Source organism: Etheostoma cragini, chromosome 10 (genome assembly GCF_013103735.1).
Source record: "Etheostoma cragini isolate CJK2018 chromosome 10, CSU_Ecrag_1.0, whole genome shotgun sequence".
Classification (NCBI taxonomy): domain Eukaryota; kingdom Metazoa; phylum Chordata; class Actinopteri; order Perciformes; family Percidae; genus Etheostoma; species Etheostoma cragini.
Window position 1 is genome coordinate 21,216,986 of NC_048416.1, and position 24,812 is coordinate 21,241,797.

Sequence of the window (24,812 nt, forward strand, 5' to 3'; positions counted from 1 at the left end):
GGCTGCTTAGAAATTAAGTGTTAACGAGCAGTTGGACAGGTGTACCTAATAAAGTGGCCGGTGAGTGTATATATAAATTGTTTACTTGAGCAAAAATTCAAAAAATCAAACGTTTTTTGACTCCAGCTTCTTAGATGAGAATTTTCTGTTTGTCTTGTTGTTTTTGATAGTGAAATAAATATCTTTGGGTTTTTAACAGTTGGTCGGACAAAACAACAGTTCGGAAAATATTAGCTTAGCATTTGTGAAAATGGAATAGGCATCTTTCACCATTTGTTAACATTGTATAGACCAAATGTTTAAGTTAGAAAATAGCACTTTAATCCATAGTGAAGTAATCCTTGTTGCAATCCTACACATATATTAATAATAAGACGAATACTTCATTGCTAGGAATTTTAATCTCTGAAACTAAGAATGAACTGTAAATACACATATGACAAGCAGAGGAGAGTGATGTGGAGTTCTTTCAACATCCAACAGCAGACATTTCCATGCAGACAGGGTAAATCCAAGTGTCCGTGTGCACACACAACCACCAACTGTTCTCACAGTTGTTGGTGCTGACTGCTTTATTCCAACAGTTATTTGAAAATGGGATTGTCGGTTAACTGGAGAGTAGCAATGAATGCTGTGTCTCAAAGTTCCAGCGAGAGATTTTGACTAGCATGATGCTCTGTCACAGGGAAACAACCACAGCACAATGTCAAATTCTCAAAAGGAAAAAAAAACAACCTTTGTCATAATTATGACACAGCTGACATTTGTGTCCATCAAGACAGTACGCAACATATCCAACTTATTACAGATTCGCTCTGTACAAAGTTTATTATACTGCATCATTTCCTGATGAGATAGGAGATATTAGACCAAAGTCATCACTCTGAAAATTAATTGTAAATGAACAATGTCAAAGATTTTGCAGAGCAGAATAAGATTAGAGGGATGTGAGAGGAGAGAATCAAAGACCCAAATAACTGACTGGCTGTCAGCACAATATTTAGCCGCTCCACTGACCCTGAATCAAACATGTATTTTATGAATGCTCCGGATAGAAATCACAGCCAAAAACGAAACAAAAATACATGAGCCATTCCCTTTTCTCAGTCCTTTTCTATTCAGACTTATTTCATGGCCAATCTTTTATCTCTGGTAAAATATTAGTAAACGATAATAAGCATATTTAACTGATATTCTCCTGCAAGTAAACCTTACTACGGTGAGGTGGTAAAAAGGATTATTAAAATATATCCACAATATGTGGACATGACATACATGAATATGTTTTATAAGTACAAAAGGCATTTAAATGGTTTTTTTATCTTTTAAAGTAAATCTTTGATAGAGAGATTGAGAGATGTATGCACATTGACAACCTTTATATCATCTGTTTTGATCGATCTACGGGTTGTTTAGACAACTGTTTGCAACTGATTCAAGTTCATCTGATGATTTCAACACATCTACATGTTTAAAAAACATTAAGAAAGCTAGAGTGGACTTCAAGATGGGAATTTATCATTCTGTTATTGGCCAAGTTTCCCTGATAAGGCAATTCTGGCCTACACTTTACTGACATGACCTATTGGAAATTTCAATGTCAATCTATCAATGTGCTAGAAACACATTGGTACTGTGTATTGCACAAACCTACTTATTAATCCTCATGTTGATAAGCCGCATGACTACAATGCAGTATAAATAGGGATTCAATTCCATTTTAAGTATTTATAGCTAATACATTGGACTAAAAATCATCTTAGCCTGGACTTTTATAGCTCATCCAAAGCAGATCAATCCAAAAAACATGTTTCATTTAAGGCATTTTATGTGCCCAAGTGGAACATGTAATACTATAGTTTGGGGTACCCCTCCCCAGCAGATTTTTCAGTTAACCTATCACCTAATATCCAGGAGGTTCTATTAGGCCCATGGAAATGCTGTGGGACCCCTGGTTTGCTTGTTGGTGGTGCTAAGCTGCACTGAGCCTCAGCGCGTTACCCCTGGAGCCTGGTCCAATTTTCTCTCTGCACAGCTTCGGTCCAGAGACCACACTAACAAGCTTAAGCTTGACGCTCGTCAGAAAGGGCAGAATTTGGACACTCACTAGAGGCCTGAAAAATGCAGGTTGTTGGTGCAGCCCTCGCCTTGGACACAATAATTAATCTTCATATCGATCTGCCTTCCTGACTTCTGTTGGGATAAGCACAGAAAGCATGACAGAGAACCTGCAGTATGTTTCAGCTCTAGGAGAGGAAGACGAGAAGAAGATTCTCCTCAGCTTTTCCTCCCACACAGACGCACACACACACACACTTTGTCATAGAACCTCCCCTGTGACTCAGGACACATCTATATGGAAGAAAATAACCAAGCTGGAAGAAATATATGTATAAAATTAGGGCTGCACAATTAATTGAATTTTAATTACAATAACAATTTTGGCTTCCCACGATCAAATTTGTGAGCCCGTTTCACTCACACACGGCTCCCTGGCAACATGGAGAGACACAGCAGCGACAGCGCCGGTCCACACTTCTGACATTAACTTGCTATGTAACGTGTTATAAGTGTTTGCTAGCGTGTCATGCAGCGATGTTTCTGTTGCCTATAACGTCGGTTTCGGAGCATCAGAGAGCAGCGCAGACATTTAAGTGGCACCGTAATGAGGTACCGAAATCCACGTTGATATTCTGTCTGGTAGATAACGGGCTTACAACATCAACATAAGAGGAATGTAGCACAGTATGGATATGAAAGCAGTTATAAATAGCCTATGTGACTTTAAAATCTGTTTTGGTTAAAATCCACAAATAATCATGATAATTAACTGTGATCTCAATATTGATTAAAATAATCGTGATTATCATTTTGGCCACAATCTTGTAGCCCTATATAAAATAAATGTTTTTTAGGAACAAGTTACACATAAAGCACAAAAAGGGAATCTCTGAGGCAATAAAAAGAGTTCAGATGCTCCTCTGACTCTCTCCTGCACCAGATTAGCACCAAGCCCCCTCTCTGATAAACTGCCTACCAGTTTCTGAAATATGACCCTTAAGGCCCAGTGCCCCTGTAAACCGAGAGCCATGGCTGATTTGTGAATCCAATTACCTCCCTGTCTGTAATGGCTGTGTTCAGTGCCATGATGTGAAGTCAGTTGTTGTCAGCATATGTCCTTAAAGCCAAAGCCTCCACCAGGAATACATTCAGCATCTAGGACAGATCATCTAAATAACCATCTTGATTAATAGTGCAGGAAAGTGGATGGGCTGTGGGACACGGACAACACAGAAATAGGGGTCAAAGACCAGTTGACAATGTATAGACCGCTCAGGCATCATTGTTGTATTGAAATAGCTTCAACAATGTGTACCAAAAGACAAAAACAATGCAAAAAAAGCAAACAAAGCTATGCCTTGCTCAGGAAACAGTTTGTGCAACAAGCAATGAACAATTCCTCCTGTAGAGTGAAAATAAAAATTCTGTGTTTTGAACTTGGAATTGCTGTCCGCAATTCAACTTGCCACTGACATGACACAGAGCTCTCAAGTTGATCCAACTGCTGACTTCAACTGGCATTCCAATGGTCCAAAATAGACAGTGCTATAATTTGAAAGAAACCAACTGAAAACTACACCCCAAAATGTTACACGGGTGTTGTATCATCCTCCCATAAATGCTGACCTCCCATTCTTCAGAACAAGTCAGAAAACCTGAACTAATATTGGCAAGTAAAATGTGCTGACAGAGCACAGAAAAAGCCTTGCATTTATCCAGCAGCAGGGGTCTGACTACTGCTCAGTGCAGTAAACATGCGAGTACAGGGCTTCCTTTGAGCTTAAACACCAAACCATTCAGAGCAGTTCCAATGACATTTCAGAAAGTTTTTTTTCCCCTGCGCTATGAAAGCTTCTAAACAGTGGAGATCTGTGAGTGTGAATTTGTTGATGTCAGAATGTAAAGAAACAATTCACCACAAAAAAACATTTGCTGCAAATGGAAAATTCCTGGATTACCCAAAGTCTTCCCACGTCCTTTCCACAGAGGGCCATGGTATCACATAAACCAGGTTCAGAATACAAACTTATTAGTCTTGCAGACATATTCTACCATTCTAACCCATATGAGCAACACTTTCTTTCAGTCTTTCACTAAGAGGAAAAATCCCCCCATAAGACAGGCAACATACAGAGAACCTCTGCTACACTATTAATAATGCATTCTTGGTTACATTCCGTCCATCCATCCTGCTTCCATTTTGTTTTCGTGCTCCTTTTCCCCCCCTTAAGCCAGTCCTTCTTCCCAAAGTAAAAGTCATATAAATGGGCTCTCAGTCTCTATTACAGTAGACTGATGGCTGCTTTCCAGACAAGCCATCTCTATGGACACCCCTGTTCTCTAGTCCAACCCACTGAACCACAGTCTCAGCTTTCTCCATTCTCTCTATGGGGGAAATGTTCAACATATCAATGTGTTAAAAAACTGATTTCGAGAAGGCCAACTCCTACACAGCGATATATTAATAGCAACAAAAGTGCAATAAATGTCACAGAAATTCCTGCAATAAATCTGGGTGCCTCAAATATAAATCCACAATATATGTAAAGCTGATTCTTATGATATTTAAAGAAGAAAACCACATAACACAATGCAACCCATACATAAAAGCTAGATTTAGTGGCTCAATTTATCATCTAGTGCTAAGGCAGAGCTTTTATTGTAATACAATCTCTGAGGCAGCAGTGGACACAGGTAACGTCAGAGAGTTACAGCAGTAGTGTCCCACATCCCTCTGGTGATCTATCCTGCCACGTGTTGTGCTACTTTCAGTTGATTTTCTTGGCACTGCTGGTAAGAGTGGAAAAAATACCCCGTAAAAACCAACTGAGGTTCACTCTGTCTCTCGGGAATATCACATTGCTGGGCAGGTGCAATATTTCTATGATTGTTTCACCCAGAGAATTGTCCTCTTCCATCCCTCAGTGCACTGAAGTGGGACAGCCAAGGAGACACAGCTACGAGTATGTCTGCACATTAAAGTGACATCTGTGGATTCTCTCATTACTAAAACACAAGCGCTGCAGGTTAGGCGCAGGTCACTTGGACTTACATTGTAGTAAACCGAATACAGTTTGATGAAGAAAATAGGATATTAGATTATGACGCTGAGTGCTTTAGGATACTGAAATGGACATGTTTCACAATTATTTAACATTTAATTCATTGTTTAACCGACAATAAGAATTTTGACCGCTTAACACTATTAAAAGTTAGTTAAAAAGCTAAAAACAATTGTATTAAACAAAAATGAAAAAGGTTATTAAAACACTTCTTGCAAGTTTAAAAGAATAATATGCTATATGATGTATTTCTTAACTGCTAGTTTACTTTGCACTAGCAAGTTGGTGGTGTTAACAAGTGTTTTAAGCTGGGGGGGTTTCTGCTCGTTCTCTGCTAGACAGTGCTCACAGCCGAGGGTTACGTGACACACACACACACACACACACACACACACACACACACACACACACACACACACACAAATAGACTATATCAGGCAGACCCACAGCTGACAACCGTGCAGGTGTAAACGGTGGAGACAGGCCCAGACATTCACACCACAGACCGCTTTGGACTTGTGTCGGTCACACAAGCGGTTCCAAGATGAGGCTGCTCACTTGCATTAAGTAGGATACATAAATTCTTCTTTTTAAGAATCTTAAGCATGACAGATAGTTGGAGTCAAATATGGAATACATGCCCCCAATGTGTGTTTTACCCTACTCCAACAAATGTGGGCTTTCATGTGTTTTTTTAGATTAGACCTAAAAATTTGGAAATGTTGTACAGCAGCTCCCTGGTGAACAGCATAATCCAGCTTCTTCAATCTATACTTCTCTTTTCTCATCTTCTCAAAGGAACTGTCAGCCGGGTTTAACGCAGCAGCACTGCAGCCACAATCCCATCTCTCACACAAACACACACACACACACACACACACACACACACACACACACACACACACACACACACAGCTCATATATAGCAAATGCAGAATAAGGCTGATGGCTCACTTCATCTTTCATGTAGCTCCTGAACATGCTGTTTCAAAGTTCCCAGCATGGATTCTTATGATGAAAGTGATTAGAAATGAAGGGCTCTGTCAGTGATATGGTTGGAGCCCCAGAGTTGGTTGCCTTTAGGCTGCCAAGCCCTCTTAGCTACTCAATACCAGATGGCAGGTTGAACTGCTGCTGCCAACACTGCTGATCCTCACAGGGATCTTCCACCCAAGCTAATATACTTCTCTTCAACCTGAAAAACATTTAAGCCTCATGCTGCTGTTGTGTTTCAAAAGCTGAACAATTAGACCAAGTCAAATGGGGTATCTGGAGGGCACATACAAGTGAGCATTAGACACAGAAATAAACAATGATCATTACCCTACATTAGGCCGCCACCGAGATTTAGGATTAGTGGTGAGGCAATGAAACCATCGTTATTACACCAACAGTCTTAAATATCAGCCTGAACAGATGGTGCGCTGGAGAGATAGCACCACGTGAAGACGGACAACTTGACAAAAGCAGCCAAGCATCTTGTAAAAAGTGTGTGAAGAAGCACTGACACAGTTTTCCCCAATAGGAGTTTTGTGAATAAAGAAATTAAATGATGTTGTTTCTTGATGGACAGTTGAGGATAAAACTGTGTTTTCTACGGTGTTGTCCAGGAGTCTGGATTTCTAGCCTATATTCTTGATGATACACTTCCGGGATTGCTCATGTGCCGCTGGAAAAACCTGGCGGATTTAACTCACTTAGGCCGGATATCCGTTCCCTTGGGCTTCCTTTGTGTTGGCATTTTAAACTCCGGTCGATTCATAAGAACTGTGGTTAACCTTTTCCCAGATCACTGCAGGGTAAATCCAGAAAGCTATCTAGACTATCTGTCCAATTTGAGTCTCTTTTGCATGACTAAAACAACTTTTAAATGTAAACATGTTCCACCAGAACAAGTTCCTTTGGAGCCTATTTTGCAGCGGCACCACTGCTTTTCTTTGGGTGACTGATTGTGACTGGTTTAAAGAAATGCCATAGCCTGACAAGCCAGACCCACATGATGTTGTCGTCATATTAAGCTGGCTCACCTACTCTATACACCATGTGATTGGCCTGACTAGAGTTTGTTTTTTTCAGCTCACAAGCCAAAGAAGAGTTGCTAGACTGACCTTGGCTGCAAATTGCATGCTGCTGCTAGGGTGTATCTACATTTCTAGCCAATAAACCAGAGCATGTTTCCCTCTCATCCCCGAATGCTGTGTGGAGTAGCCAGACTCTCCTCCAGCGCGCTTTGGTGGAGGGTCTGGCAGAGCGAGACTAGGATCACTGAGACCGATTTCCTTTCTTAACATGGATTCTAACACACCACATAAACCATTCTGTCTCTATGGCAACTTTTTTTGGACAATAATTTCCACACAGTTTCTGTTTTGTACTCTACTCTTACTTCAGTGTTGTCATAATCTAATGAAAAAATTAAATAAGTCATGTGGAGTCTCTTCAAGCTTTCGCTTATCTTTTAGCATATCAATGGTGTTAGTATGCATATATGACTGTACGCACTGTATGCCAAAACCAACAGATTCAGGAACAGTTTCTACCCACAAGCCCTTTCTCTGATGAACAGCTGACTTCTTACCCACAGTGTCATGTTCAATTCAGTAACACTGTCTCTACAGCACCTGTTTACTGGTTCCACTTATTATTCCACTTATTAAGTATTATTCATTCATTCTCATATTGCACTTATTGTTTACTATTTATTCATCAATCTCATTTCTTATTTCAGAACTGTTCATATTGTAATAACATAATAATTTTCAATTCAATTTTATTTATAGTATCAATTCATAACAAGCGTTATCTCGAGACACTTTACAGATAGAGTACGTCTAGACCACACTCCAGAATTTACAAGGACCCAACAATTCTAGTAGTTTCCTACAGAGCAAGCAACAGTGTGATAATACAATAATACTATTTATCCCAGTATCCTTGCACTATGCTCCACATTTAAATAATTTGTATTGAACTCTTCATTCACTCATGTCTCTATATTGTTTCTGTTTAGAGTATGTACATATATCGGTGCGTATATTTTAGCTTTGGTTGTTTTGTATGTGTAAGCACATTGTGAAGAACGATGCTCCAAAGAAAAAATCCTTGTAAATGTCCTCATACCTGGCAAATAAAGCTGCCTCTGATTCTGATTCTGACCCTGACTAGCTTGGTTTACGTAACAGACAGCAACCAAGACACTGCGATATCTTAACGTTGCATTTGTGAGTTTATGCGCAAAACTTGCCTCGTCAGTAAACTAAAAGAGCTTCCTACCTGTCTGCAAGCCCAGCTTTGGGCACTCAAGTGAATACATATCGGCAGGCATTGGAGTCGGTGAATAGCTCTGGGAGTTTGTAACAAGGGTGGATGAAACGGTAGCAAACTGTGTTATCTTTTCAGGTGAAGTGCTTGTGATTGTCATCGCAAGACGAATAGAATGGCCGGTCTGCATTCACTTGCAACATTTTTTTTCCTGGTTTGGGATAACTTCAGCTTTATTCAAATAATCACTGCTTGTCAGTGGACACATTTTACTTTCAGCCTTGACAATAACGCACTTACAAATTAATAGGCACTACATTATTATGTACATTTTGTCCAGCAGGTTTACAGCCACAATGAAGAATTTGACAAAGCAGCTAATTATGCCTTTAAAGTGCTAAGACAAAATGAGAATTATTTATGGCTCTATATTTAAAACTACCACAAAATCTTTACAGTTTCCAGTGATAATAGATAACCCACTGCCAAATCTAAGGGTCTATCCTCCGAAATACATTTTCACTTAGTTATGCTCATTGAGGTAACTGGTTTTTAACCAAATCTGACAAATATTTTCACTTTGTATTTAAGTTTTTCTTAAGAGTTGTCACTTTTGTTTTCCCTTGACAGCTACTGCTATGAGAAGCCCACAAATCAGCATGCAACATCCAATTAAAAATTTGAGTTTTCAAAGCTGCCAAGTATCCTGGTATCCTCTGTATTCAGTCTTAATTTGTTCTGCAGCCCTATCATCCTATGCCAAAGAGAGCTGAAATATTTAGCTCCTTCTCAAGCACTCCATGTACAACCTTTAAATCTCTCCTCTCTGACAGATCTAAGCAAAGTGCCTCCCTCCCTCGCACCATTAAAGGCAATCTAAGGATGCTCTGCCAATTGATCAGAGAGGACTAGCGCAGTTTGGAGGTAAATGGCTGTCACAAGGCCTGATGGACATTTTTTATCTCCCAGTGGTCATAGGGAGGCACTTGCCTCCATTCCATCAATTTGATTCAAAGCATGTTTGTGCCTCTGGAAGGAAAGGAAATAGAGAAGGGAACTGATCTGTTCTGTCGGCGCAAGATAAACAACAGTGTAACGGAGAAACAAAAACCTTCCAATCAGAGGACAAGAAACACAAAGTCATTATGTCCCATTTATCTTAAACTATTTGTTTTGTCAGACTGAATGCAGTATTTTGAACACTGAATTATTAACCATGCGCTGTGAAATTATACTAATAAGCTTTATTACAAAATTAATCAAACTCTTCTTTGCTAAGACAACTGCACAGTCTGCTTCTAAAAAGTATATAAAACATATGTTTTGTAAAGTTCTAGCATATGAGATGGGGGATAAGGTTGCAGGTTTTTTTGTCCATATACTCACAGCGGTGACAAACTACTGCCATGAGACTCATCTTTGACAAGTCATTGCTTTTATGAGCTAAAGGAAAGTAGCAATTAGGCTATGACAACAACTGAAAAGCTTTGGAACATCAGAGGTAAATTTTCCATGACTATAAACAGAGGAAGCTGTAAACAGCATACCAGAAATAAGCACAGTAAGCAGGTTACTGTGCGAGTTCAAACAGCGTCCTATTTTCATTAGATCATGTGAGAAAATATCCCATTAAATCTAGCTATTTATGCGTTGTGTGGATTCGGGAATACATGACACGGAAATCTTAATAGATGGACGTCGCAGCAAAGAAACCAAACAACGTACATCTATACAGCAAACAACTCCCAAGTCCCTGCATTATAGGCTAATAAACTACAATGTGACTAAATGAGATAGAAAGCGGATTGAATAACGTGAAAATATGCATTTAGATAGCAGCAATCCGGCGTCAGCGTGCATGAAATCTATTCTAAAAACTTCATCCATAAACAGCTGGAGGATAAGCGTGTTTCTTTCACACTGATAAACTAGTGTAAAATGCGTCCAGGAAATTATTGTTAATCATTTATCATCACAAAGCCCACCATTACCGAAAACCTGCTACACAGGAGAGCCACCACAGCTCCTATATGCGGTCTCAACAGCTGGAAAACGCCCGACAGATACGGACTAAACACAGCAAGAAAATGTATTAGCTTGCTGTAATACACTTCTACATTATATCAGACCGCGTAGGAGCGACACAAATGTGGCAATATGAAACTCGTGCGGTAACTGACGACCATCATACACTAGAGCCTGCAGCAACATAAATACGGATAGCCGGTGTGTGTGTGTGTGTGTGTGTGTGTGTGTGTATGTGTATGTGTATGTGTATGTGTGTGTGTGTGTGTGTGTGTGTGTGTGCGCGCGCGCGCGGTGGACGAAAAAATCTCATCTGTCAACATTAGCCGTATGAAGGAACAGTGAGAGCAGAATAAAACTTGAAACATGTACCTGTGTACTGCAAGAGAAACATTGTCCACAAAAGGCGAGGTGCAGTTGTTGTCGGTCGTCTTCTGTAGGACGAAGTGTACAAAGTAAAATCCTTGAATGGAGACGGGGCTTGTCCCTCAGTCAGTCCGCTCCGCTCGGCAGCGACTGGACTGCAATGAGAGCAGCAGTCGAAGCGGGACCTTTTAGCTGCGGCGGTCGAGCCCGCCCTCACGACTGAAGCACAACACTAGTTCGCTTCTGCCGCGTGCAGGCGAACTATTTAGGCTGTGTTTCGGTGGGCGAAATACAATCACTAACACAACTCCCGCTCGTATTCTTTGTCAGTCTGCTGTCAGGAGAGCGCAAGCACTGGTGAACTGTCAAGAGGGGATGTCGTTCCCATCGAGAGCTGCAGCCAATCTATCATTACGGCGAGTCACTACAAGAGGAATCACTCAACACGCTACCCACTCCTGAGTTAAATCCAAAAGAGACTACAATTTGGAAAGATGCCCCCCCTCCGAGTTTGCGTTAAAACATTTTCTGAGGTGCGTGCATCCAAGCGATAAATGCCCCCAAAAACAAGGTAATTTTTCCAAAACTTTTGACAGCTGTGCTTTAAAGAAGGTGTCATTCTGTAGCCTGCCAGTTGGAGGAGGAGAAGCAAAGGCATTATCATTTCAAAACCCATGCTTAGAATACAGACTGTGATGAAAGGCATTCCTGTCATCTCTGAGGCTCAAGATGCACTGTGTTTTAAAATAAATACAATACGGGACTACTTCTCCAAGTTGTGTAAGTGATTATATGTATGTATTATGAATCAGCGGGATTACACTAATTTAGTTAAAACTGTAGTCTGTTAATAGTAATACAGTGCAACGTCTAAGGATCAGTATGTTTGCCCACTTGAATACAGTACCTGCATCCAGCAGGGTTTCTACACTGGCTCAGTGTGTCTATTCTGATACTGTAAAGACGCATCGATCCTTATATTTGTATAATCTTTGGCTCATGCTGTCAACAAAAAAAAAGTAAAAAAAAGGCTACCCAGGGTGTGAATGCAGTCTTGGTTTGATCAACACACAGCCGGAAGATTAATTACACACGGGAAACAGCAGAGCAAACACTATTATACTTCCATAATAAGACACAGGCTGTGTACGGTCATAAAGAAAATGTGCATGGGAATAATATCTACTGAGTCACTGCAGTGGTCAGCTGAGGCGTTTATTCCGGATCTCGTAAACTCTTGTCAGACTGGCCCCATCTGTTCAATGTTTAAGATATGATATGTCATTGTTCTGTATCAAAATGTCTAAAAGCAACCAGATCTATCATATATATTTTTTTTTTCAGTTTTGTACTTATATTATCCCAAATGTTCCCAACAATGTTCTAACCCCGGAGAAGGCACAGTTAGCCCCCCAGGCAGCGAGTATAACAACCTGCACCTAGCCAGCACAAACCCCAGCACCTGGCGCTAACAACACTTACGGCTGCGGCCATTTTATTAGACTGACTTGACATGAATAAACGTTACTAAACATACCGTCTATAAAGCTTTAAAACAAAACCTTGTCCTTGCACAGATGCATTTTCATTGTCCATAGTAGTTGTTTTTCAAAGAAGACTACAGCTCCCATGATCCCACAAAACTTCTAGGCATCATCAAAAGGTTTGTGCTTCAATATTGTACGTTTAATATTCAGTTTAACTTCTAACGGTAACAGCATATCCAACAGGTGTACCATTTATTTAAGTTGATATAAACAGTAGGCTCAGTTTGGGAACATTTCACTTGATACTCAAAGGATTTTTCTATAAAAAAGTAAACTTTTTTCTAAGTAATTGTTTCATGTATTATGAGCTTGAATAGGTCAGCATACATAGATTAGTTACCAATTTATTAGATGCACCTATCTAAAACAACAGCCCTGCACTTAATTCCACATTTATGAATATTATGTTTTAATGATTTGGGGAGGTTTAGATTGAGATGTGTTTCTAATGTTGATTCTAACATCATTTATATAAATGTGGTGGACTAAATTTTAGAATCACTTCTTAGTGACGGCACCACAAACCACAGCCTCCAAAATAATCATGAAGTTGCTCCATGAAGTTGCTGCAGCGGTGTGTTTGTCAACCATAGACTCTTAAAAAGTGGTTGCCAATTTCTCAATACGGTTGCCAGTGGCAACCTCGCAACCATTAATGTCGAGACAGCCCCTGCTTTGTGATTTCAAAAGGCAAGAGCTGCATTGAAAAACACACACACACACACACACACACACACACACACACACACACACACACACACACACACACACACACACACACACACAAATTAAAATTGAGGTTGTGTAGTTCAGGTTAAAAGGCCTTGGACATGTTTAGAACATATATTCAGGATTACATTAATTCATTCTCTGCCCAACCAAGTCTGTTTCCACTGTCATAATACAATTTTTAATTTTTTTTCCAAAACTCAAATTTCTCTCAATTCCCAGTCCACTGTGAAGAGAACACTATTCTACAAACAAGATGGGAGGATACTGATACAAAGTGCTTTTCTGACAGTAACATAATACACTGTGACTCTCTTAACAACTTTGATTTATTGAGAAATAAATAGGTTTTGTCTTCGGAAAACAACAGTGTTTGCTTGATATTCATTGTTATTTCCTGGAAATAAAAACGGCATGTTTACAGTCAGCCGCTGTGGAAGTTTGATTAGGATGTACAGTTAATGAGCGTACTAAGCTCAAATATAAAAAAAGTAGACTTAAAAGATTATACCACTTGACAAATTTCCCCCTGCAGGTACAATTGAACAAACTGCCAGGCGGCTCGAGAACAACTGTCAAAGATCTTTTTCTCTTCCAACTGAATTATTATTATTATTATTAATATTATATGCAGACTTATTGTTTTAGTTATAGTTCTTGCAAACATTTTATTTAAATCCCCGCCCTTTCAAAACAGACCGTCCTGTAGATGAAACTTAAATATCTTTAGGCAACTAAACAAAAACCCCATAATGTATTATTCAGGCTAAGTTACAATGAGACTTTGAAAGCCTTTTAGAAAAATGCCACAATATTATGGGGACTCAAATTTGGACTGCAGCCTAGCTTTTGAAAAATATTGGATGAACAAGCTTATTATTCACTACTTCACATGCTTGGTGAAGTGGGTTGGTTTAAAAAAAACACACTCACACACATCGAGCCCAAATTTTAGAGACACAGTATTATCAACCAGGAGTTACTTATCTATCATTCTGCATATAGGGATATAAAAAAGTGAAGCAACCAAGTGCTTTTTAGCAATTCATGTTTTCACGAGAAAGGACGAGAAATTAACAGAATTTTTTTCTAGGGGAAATTCAATTACCCCTGTCAGCCAGTAGTAATGAGTAACAGCCAGTGCATGCTCTCATTCAATTTCAGTTTCCCTGGGGAATGATGTTTGTCTGATGTCTTGATTTTTTTTTTTTTTTTAAACAATGTTCTTTTTGTGGTCTGCTTAGTGTAGCAAAACATTCAAATCAAACACAAATCTGACTCTGTGCCTCAGCAGATGAAAGCCGCCTTGGTTTGCTTTTATGTTTTGCATGAGAAATGAATGTGTGTGTTTATTGACATTGCAACCCAATTTAGTCAAATAAACTGCCTGACTTGGAAAAAAAAAAAGGGAAAAAGGTTAGTCTGTTTGGAAGATTTCCCAATTTTCTTGTGATACATATATTCAGAAGTGAACAGATACAAACAATACATTGAGACATGGAACGTGTCCCAGAGCCAAAAAACACAGAGAGGAAAGCTGGGAGGGAGGGAGACAAAACAGCACATACACAAACACACACACACACACACACACACACACACACACACACAGACACAAGACCAGGGACCAATCTCACGTGCAGGTTGGGGTAAACGGACCTCAAAGAGGCAGCGATATTGTGCCAAGTGTCCAGGGTCTTTTCCAGCGCACCATGGATACACGCTGCTGATTTCACCATTTCTTAAAAATAAAAAAAGCATGCGAGAGGACTTTACTGCTGCAAAAACATGTTCCATAAACCATGTGCTGATATCCTCCTGCTCATCTCTATTTTATATTTTAAAGCATGAATGTATAGAATGGTCGACCCAGTTAAAACTAAGCTCCTGGTCAATGCTATTGTTAAGTTAAAAGGGAAATATCTCATTTAATGAATTATTCAAATTCAATTACTGCATATTAAACGGGAGCTGGGCCTCATCGAAAACTATAGTTACATTTTAACAAGGGCTCTGAGAGGCATAGCCTTCTTTGTAACTAGCACTCGTTTCTGTCAATATTTCCCTTTTCACTAAACAACATTTATGATATCTGTCCTGTGAGATGATGGCACTATTTGTCCCTATTGAATCATCTGCCAAATCACACAGCCCTGATTCAACTTGGTAAGGGTGTGCCATGCTCTATCAATATGCCCTTTCCAATCAAACAAAAGGGTTCAGGTAGCTTCTCCACAACGCCTTCAGTGAGGGAGAGAGGATGATATTTAAAAAGGTTATGCTTAGTTGAAAGTATATCAGTTAAAAATGCCTGCAGTAGTATTTGGTGTCTTCCATTTTGAGATCTATGAATGGTGTGTTTTTACCTTAGGCACAAGTGAAAAATGTCATTAACTCCACTACCCTATATGGAGGAAGACAGCCAGCGAAATGAATATGCCCAGAGGATGGGGGACATCTCATCGTCTTTTGGGTTCTTGATAGTTATCTTTGACCTCTATCTTCCTTAATCCTTCCTTTTCTAATTACCTATCCCTCCTTTTATTCCTTACCTCATCCCTGCCCCCCTGACTGATGGTTACCAGATGATCATCTCGACAGGAAAGGTTGAGGTGACTCCCCAGCTTAAGTCACACCTCATTAAGTGAGCTTCACAGTGTCCCAGTTCACATACTGGTGTATCCCTACTTGGATGAATTTAATGAGTTGCGGAGGAGTAACAAGACACCGTAGAAAGTAACCGGATCCAATGTGTTTTGAGATGCAGAACCATGTTTGCTATAGTTTTGTATGTGAGAGGAGGGAGTAACTGTCGGCACCTTGGTGACTGCAGCATCTGTTCTGGAAACTGGATTAGTCAAAAGAAGGCCAGGCCTATTACTAGAGAATTTTCCCTCAGCATGAATATTGATGGAAATTTGTCTCAAACAGACTCCAAAACAACTGTTAACCCCTCTGCATTGCTGAAATGTTAACAGCACTCGCTGCCCCTGTCATAATTCACAGCAAGAGAATCACTTGACTCAAACGCTACTCATGCATTGCCACCATTATAACCACAAGGAGAGGAGATGACAAACTGTGTTTGTTTGTTTTACCACGTTCGCACACTGCATTAAAATGCTGCAAGTCAGCTGATACACGCCAAAGCAGTTTATGAGAGCAAGGGGCAGTGGGCACTGTGCTACATAGTGGCAGCTGTGTTGTGCAGCAAGCTGGTTGGGACTCCTGGCACCAAATGTGCCATCAGCCTTACACAGACATCAAACTTTGCTGCCCCCAAGTCAACATTTCCACCAAGACAGTCTTGTAGCCAGACTTCTAGCTCATACCAAGAGGTCAAAAGAAAAGATTAAAGAATGAGGAATGAAAATTTGATCCCCTCTAAGTTTGAAGAGCAACTCTTGCACATATTTCCACATATCCAACGTTCATCTGCTAAATTACATGCTGACCTATACCTGCAGATATAAAAATACCTCTAAATCCTGAGAGTAAAAGAGCCTTGCATGAAATACAGAAAATGTCAGATATGTTTTTATTTTAGTATTAGTCATAGCATTGCACATCTCTCTTCTGATGAATGTAATAATTAAATACTACCAGATGAACTGTGACTGTTAACGTGGATCAAAGAAGATGCCAAAATAGTCACTGTAAAATATTCTTTAGTCTTTTAAACAGCAGAGACATTGTTGTTGATTGTGGCTAGTAGATAATTCTCCTTCAAACTTTTGGCCCCATTAAAAACACCAAAAGTCATGTGCAAATCATCACAAAAATGGGTAAAAGCTATTTTTTGCACAAAACCTTGCTTTGTCATACATTGCTGATACCAGATGTGACATTCTTTTGTAACTATTAAAAGCTTTTTTATCTATAAAAGCATGAATGCAAATACTGTATGACATTCATCTTTTGTTATGGATAAAAGCTTTAATAATCTCCAGTCAAGTAGTATTTCAATCATATTTGGCCAAAAGACGCTACACATAGTAAACTGTTTAATTCTTAACATTAGAAGAAAAAAACATTAGTTTACTAGAAATGTCACCAGCATATCAAACCTTGAACTCAGAACCACGTGTTTTAGGAAAGTGTTGGCTGAATACATATTACATCCCTTCAGGTTGCAGACAACCCAGTGGGGGTTGGTGTGCACAGAATTTGATTAGTTCATTCAATCCTGTGCGCACTTTGAAGACTAAAGCAAAAGCTCTATATATAAACCTTATAAAATTAGGTTTCGAAATTGAATAGACTTTGGCCTTAAATCTGTGTTTAAATAATGATGAAAGAAATGGAAAACTTGACACCTTCATTGTCTCCCAAACTGACCCGAGACACCATTAAACTGCCCCTTACAGAACATGGTGTAGGAGATGGATAAAAAAACACTAAAGACAAATATACTAGATACTGTAAAAAACTCTGCAGTGTAAGGGTGAAGAAAGAGAGAGGATACAACAGGGAGAGCAGGCCAGACAAGCAGGAGGGAGGGAGAAAGGCCAAGTATCAGACAGAGCATTCATTATCACCTGACTGACCCGCATATTGCGCTGTGTGAGAGTAATGGGAAAGGACACACTCATCGGCCAAAGCCCAGCAAGAGCGGCGCTTTTCATCCCCCCACTCGGTTCAATTTCTGTTCTCGAACAATGTACTGCAGGATCCCATTGTTTCAGAAAATACAATGACAGCTCACACAGACATATTACTGCCATGCCTAATGAAATGCATGTTGAATAACCTATGTATTGCACTTTCACTGAACATGATTATGTAACAGCTAATTGTCCATTTAATCATGACTAGTATCCCTTTATTTAGTAGTGTGCACGTAGTTACATGCAGTGGCAGTAAAAAGGCAAAAAAGTAGGAGTAACAGCCAAACTTGAGACGTGATAACAAGAGTCTACAGCCATGCTGTGTGTCACTGCTCTCCATGTCACAGTCCTGTAGGAATCCTGTGTGCGTGTGCTTGAATGACATAACACTTTGAATCAGAAGCCTTAACACTATAACTGAGAGGACGTGGCAGATTGGATGTCTGCACAAAAAGAAACCACATTGAATGTGGCAAAAATAGCTGAGACTAATTACAATCCAGGAAAGAGAGAGGAAGATTCAGAGGTTAAGTCTTTACTAAAAAGACGAAGATCTTCTGAGATAGACACAAAATAGGACCTTTAGAAGTTGCACAGGCCTCTTACCGGTGACTCGGCTTGATCTGTAGTCTTTGTACATGCTAGCGATGCAGCGATGTTGTGTTAGATCTCAGCTTCCCTGGCCTTGTAGCAAATCTGTTTTGGAAAACAAAAATAAAAGAATAAAGGCCTGGTCAGTTGTTCTGTTATATAAAAATGCTGTGAGTGTCTTACATCCAGAGATGTACAGTAATGAAGTAGAACTACTTCGATACTGTATGATCTTACCTGTAGCACTTTGTGGTTTGTCTCAAATGTAAAGTGCATCACAAACAACAAGTTTTATTATTATTATTATTATTATTATAATAGTAATACACAAATGGCACACCAGCTTGCTATAAGTGAGCACTAGCCAGCTACCCGCAGTTCATGACATGCTGCGGTGGTCACTTATGTTAATGTTAAGTAGCTGGCTATCATAAAGGCTGTGTCATGCTGAATGGTGTTTTTGAGCTATCACTAATGTCAACTTTCTCTTATTTTATGACATATAGCCTACTGTTGTAGGCTGTGTGTCATACATCGTAGACCATGTCTCTTTTCGGAATTGTGAGGGTCCTTTAGGCCTAAACAATAAACAACAATATGATATCCAAACTTTTGCCTGCTTTCTTTAACTACAAAACATAATACTTTGTATTATACGTTTTACTTTCAGTACTAGAGTAGTACATTTTAAAATAAACTCCTTGCAATTCTTCAAGTACAAAAAATGTTGAATACTTTAGTACTTCCAGTTAAGTGTGGTGATTAAAGAGCACTTCAACTTCTACTCAAGTCACTTTTTTGACAGAGCACTTGTGCTTTTACTTAAGTCTGGGTCTCTAGTACTTTATACATGTCTGCTTACACCACAACCCTGCAACCCGACTTTTTCATTATGTAGTCGTTCAAGGACACTGACTGAAAGCGGCCAAAATAAAAAGGCTTTGTCTTGAACAGAGAGAAGACAAACTGTATGTAATTCATCCCCTTCTCCAAGAGGCACGACCTCCCTGCTTTGTGAAGCAGAAGCTCATCCGAGGCAAAGAGGGCTCTGAAGCGCGGGAGGGTCCCATTGACTGCGCTATTAACACTCAAACTGGGTGGATCAGCATAGAGGAAATACAAAACGTTGCCAGAAGGATGCACAGAGAATTCTGTAATGCATTTCATTCCGCTGAGAAGGGCCCTGAGGGTGCCGTGATGACCAGAGTAATTGGCTTTCTCCAGCTATGATAATCTGCATCAGTCATGCCATGCCAACACACTCTCAGGCCACTGAGAAGGTCACAGTGATCCCCAAACCTCACTCTTCTCTGCTGACTGCAGCCCCAGAATTCTTATTGAAAGCAAGACTATAGTTCTGCCTTCTTGGGATTTTACTAATTAGGAGCTTGATTAAGCGTGCTTTTTTTTGTTGTTGAAACTTTATTAGTACCAATTTGTTTGCTTCAGACTTGGAATGTATTTACTTATACTACAGACAACACATAAATTATACATCATACAATAGGGCTGAAACAATTAGCTGACAAAGCGACAATCGACAAAAATTCGGAAAATTGATCTAAGGCAATTGTGATCATCATTATGTGGTCATCCTTTATTGAGGACCAATGCTAAACATTCTCTGGTTTCAGTTCCTCAAAAGTAAGGATTTCTAAGATGAATATTATATCATTGAACATTTTAAATTTTGGGGATTTGGACTGCTGTTTAGACAAAAGGAACAACTGAAACCTGTTAGCTTGGGCACTGGGGGATAGTGGGGGGCCTTTTTTCACAATGTTTTATCATTATATGGACTTAAATAATAATCACAAAATGAAAAAAAAAAATCACAGCCCAAAACAATACATAAAACTTGTGCACGCACATGCGCACACATACACACACACACACACACACACACTCTCTCTCTCTCACACACACACACACACACACACACACACACACACACACACACACACACACACACACACAGTGTGACACAAAGTACAAGCCATCGACCATCATGTCCCATGTCACAGCTTTAGAGTATCAGTTCTGTTATTCTCTTCCTTATGTGTCAGGCAGTGATAAGATATTTATCACTTATCACTGCCTGACGTGTAACTACATTTATGCTGACACATACTGTATATGACAGGCACAATTAAATCTTGGCACACAAGAACATCCTGATGGCATCTTTGCAAGCTCCTATGCGTACGTCCTTGCAGCATGCTCTTATAAAACCACAGAAAATGAGCAGCTTACAGCACACTGGAAGGCATCTTTACCAGCCATGAACTCATTTTTGGAATTGACAGTAATTGAATGATTGATTGACTGCTAACCAAACAGTCAATAGTTTCAAACATTTTACAGATGCATTCAGCAGAAAGGTTTTTGAAAGGTTATGCTGATAAAATCACAATCTGGGTACATTATGATTCCTCCAAAAAGTACTATTACAAAGTAGAAGTAAAGTACAGTATGAACATAATTCACAAGAGACAGTGCTGGACATTTGTAGATGTTATTCTAATTGTTATACTGCAGCTTTCTCCTTCCATATGTTTGGCACTTTAGCTAAAGTGAAGTTAAACCTAAGGAATGAGACGGACAAGGTAAAACAAAAACAAAAAACGTTTTATCTTGTTAGGGTTTTTCTATTATTGTGGTAACAACTTGTCATTTCTCATTTTTGCAAGTTTTAAACATCACAATCACTGTGATTAAATCAACAATAAGGAACTCTATTAGCATCAGCGTGGCATCCATATTAGCCTACTTCTGCGACATAACTCAGTTTTAAAGACACACAATATTCTTGGCCCCCTGGGTTCTGCTGCTGACTGCATTTCTTGTGATGAATATAGACAACAGAACAGTACCATCCAGTACTGTGATAGCTAAACTAAAACATGAGATGATGTACGGCAGGCAGGCAAACACAATACAATCTTCTACTGAAGTGCATTGTCTTTAGATGTTACTGTAGTAGTATGCTTGTTAACAAGGGACCATGTTCTGCCCTTGCCCTGGCTTTTGGACCTGTTACACTGAGAGCCAGTAAAACTGCTGAAAATGCGAGCAGACCATTCACCACAGTAATGGCAACCACAAAGCATAATCAAGGCCAGGAAGAAAAAGCACAAACTCCTGATGTGAAGAGAGAAAAATAGGCTCCTTATTCAACATCAGAATGGCATTAGCCTAAACTTCAGAAGAATAATTACAGTTATTTTAATTTGGGGAAATAAAATGATGGCATGGGGATGCAAAGAAATAGGATTTTAAGTCATTTGTGGGCACAACAAATGGCATTCATCACTCTTAAGGCACCCACATTCCCTATCATATTTTTTATTACCAACATTTTTCATTTCCACACGCTTAGCTCTGAAGTACTTTTCTACAGCTGGGAAAAGCCTCCATTGCTAACTTGAGAAAATGTGTACACTAATGATTATGAATGAAGCTGATAAACTGGGAGGAGAGAGGTTTTACACTGGTCTTTGAAATCAGTCTCTGAAATTGTAAATCAGATCCAGCACTTACCAATATGCAAGCTTCAGAGTAAGCACAAAAGCTGGGGAGACAGTATTCTAAACAGGGTTTTATGCAGACACACTTGCTGGGACCATAGACGTTATTAAAATTAAACAGATTTTCTTTGTAGCAGAAATGCAATTAGAATATTTTTTTTATATTATCAATCAGCTAGGTGGCTAGTACAACACAAGTTGCTTCAAATGAACTACAAGTTTGGTTTGATTTCTCAGTAGTCAAAAAAACACATCACAGTAGCATTGTCTGCACAATTGTTATTGATGACTAGATAGGGCTGTGCAATTGATTGAATTTAAATTTTGACTTTGGCTCCCAACGAATACCAATATAGTATAATCAAGAACAAACGATTATAAGCCATAAAATCTCTCAGCGTGAGTAAAGATGGCAGAAGGAGGGCTGCCACAGCTGTAGTAGCTGTATTCAGTTACTGTTTAAAACGTTTTCCAGCTTAGTGGGGTGCATAGGATTACTGCTCAAAACAAACATGAAAAAACATTGTAATATTCCTCAACATTTAGTTTAGTTATGAAACCGTATGAATGTAATGAATCAACATGAGTCTACGTGCCAGATTTTTCCCTAGGTAGCTAGTAAATAAGCCCACTGAGGGTAATATTATTGTTCATATTTTAGCACAATGTTTAGTAATGACAGTAGGCTAGTAGTGGTCATAGTGAGTGAAAATGTGACGAGTGATGCAATATTGTGTTATGTATCTGGAATTGTTCATTAGCTGTGTACCGTTATGTGTGATGTTTGTAATACATAGTAAAGTAGTAAAACAGATTTCATGCTGATCCAAAGACTCCTTCTGTGAGTTACAGAACACTAAAAGATTATAGACTGTACACTCTACATTATATTCAAAGGTTAATGAGTAGTTGTGTTAAATAATCCTGATTTCAATATTGACCAAAATAATTATGATTGTTATTTTTTCCATAATCGAGCAGCCCTCACTATTTAACTAATATATCAATACAGCAAATGGGCAACAATGTCAGTTTAAATGCTTCATAATGCCATTAGATGTTTCTGGTGCATCCCCTCTTACAGATATTCATCATTCAGACATGTTCCATGTGTTTAGCCTTGTGTAAGTATGTGTTTACTTTCATGTGTATTTTTACACACAGTTCAGTACATTAGTCATCTTGAAGAATGCATACACAGATACCTGTGTCTAGCAGGGATTAGAGGATCCCTAAGTGAAAAGAGCATTATCAGAGTCAAGTGGCCTCTATTATGATGGAGAAGGGAGATAGCCAATAATAGCCCAGATAGGTCCATTCATCTTTTGTCTCCACAGCAGGGAAACAGTAGCCTGGGAAGGCAAAAACCATATCGCCCTCTGCAACAATTCGCAGCATCGGATTAATCATACAAACTTCACAAGAACCGATCAGTACTTCACAAGCAGCTCTAGTGTACCTTGTCTTTCCTGTAGCTGTCCCTCAGCCTGCGCACTTATCTCTGTGATAAACTACCTCATCTCCCACTCAGGGGCAACAAAAAGAAGACTCAAAGGTTTTTACATTTGTTTGAAAATCATAAAAATGTGCCTTCAACATCAAGTAGGGTAAAAAGAAGAACCAAACGACTACTGCACTTATACCTCCAACAAATAGATTTTCTTTTGCATTGTTGATGACAGGTGATACTGTACCCATTTAACTTAAATATTTCTAAAGATGCTACAGGTGATTTTATTATTTAGGTCTACTGTTGAAAATCCTTAATCTTAAATTTCCTATGAAACCATGAAAGCTGGTGTGACCACTGTAAAGTATTCTACTTCATGTTGACAACCTGTGAACTGTATGATACACCTTGTGATGACATTACTTATGTTGATCAGATATTGTGCTCACAGCTTTTTTTTCTTCCTGCAAGCAAAGGGCTGCTGCATTATAGTAAAATGCTGCTATTTAGTTGTATAATTTCGTTGTGTGTAACTCAGAAGGGTGAAAGTAACAAAAGGGTTGATAACCCAATATATTATTGCATATACTTGCTCTTTTATATCATAATGCTATGGCATAGCAGATTCAATGTAATGTCTCTCAAAGCATGCCTGGGAATAGGGCAAAAATCCTCTAAGCCAAAGATGTGCATTCATTTTCTTTAGTCAGTAAAACCAAGCTCTATCGTCTTATAGAAACTGCACAATGATCCCCAATCTTTACTCTCCAAAAATGTAACCACTCATGATTTGCTTTATGATATTCCAGGTTGTGTGCAGACATTTAAAAAATCAGACTACTATCATGTTTTTGTGTTACTGAACTGGAGGCAGAGCTTTTAAAAAAATATCTATGTGAGAGGTAACAACCTCGTTCCAACAAAGAACAGAAGTTTAGGAACACATCGATATCGTGATATGAGACTGCATATTGTCTCAGATTTTGGATATTGTAATATGTAGTCTTTTCCTGTTTTTAAAGGCTGCATTACAGTAAAGTGATGTTATTACTCAACTTACCACACTGTTCTAGCTGTTCTATTATTTGCCTTTAACCACTTAATCATTATATTCACATTGTTGATGATTATTTTAAAGCACCAATAGTCAACCCTACAATATTGCTGCAGTATCAACATCAAGGTATTTGGTTAATAATTTAGCAACATCTGATTTTCTTCATATCGCCCAGCACTAAATAGATTATTAATGTAAATGTTTGGTCCCAAACTCAGTAGTAGAGAAAGCAAAGAAAACATATGATACGTGTGTAAATACTAGTGTAGGCAGGAAGTTCAAAGCTGATTACCCACAGATCATTGGCATTGCTAAAACTAACTCTCACAGTTCAATGTTCATACATCTGATAACTGCTATTGTTAAAGATGAGAGCACAATATATGTACTGTAATATTGTTTTACAGGCAATAGTCCACAATAGATTATTATGGTTGTATTCAGATGGTTGGACTATACACTCACCGGCCACTTTATTAGGTACCCCATGCTAGTAACGGGTTGGACCCCCTTTTGCCTTCAGAACTGC

The 24,812-nt window shown here is 39.1% G+C and overlaps 1 protein-coding gene across 5 annotated transcripts in view; it reads right to left on the bottom strand.

Annotated features, from left to right (window-relative positions):
• Positions 1-24,812, bottom strand: part of enox2 (ecto-NOX disulfide-thiol exchanger 2) — a 157,247-nt gene that overhangs the window by 102,155 nt on the left and 30,280 nt on the right. For 3 of the 5 annotated variants that reach the window (XM_034883365.1, XM_034883364.1, XM_034883362.1), the window contains exon 3: positions 18,265-18,354. In XM_034883365.1, coding sequence (XP_034739256.1) covers positions 18,265-18,298 — 34 coding nt within the window. In that variant the 5' untranslated portion in view covers positions 18,299-18,354. Of the gene's footprint in view, positions 1-10,781; positions 11,204-18,264; positions 18,355-24,812 lie in introns of those variants that run through there. The other 2 variants (XM_034883366.1, XM_034883363.1) reach the window with 2 other exon arrangements.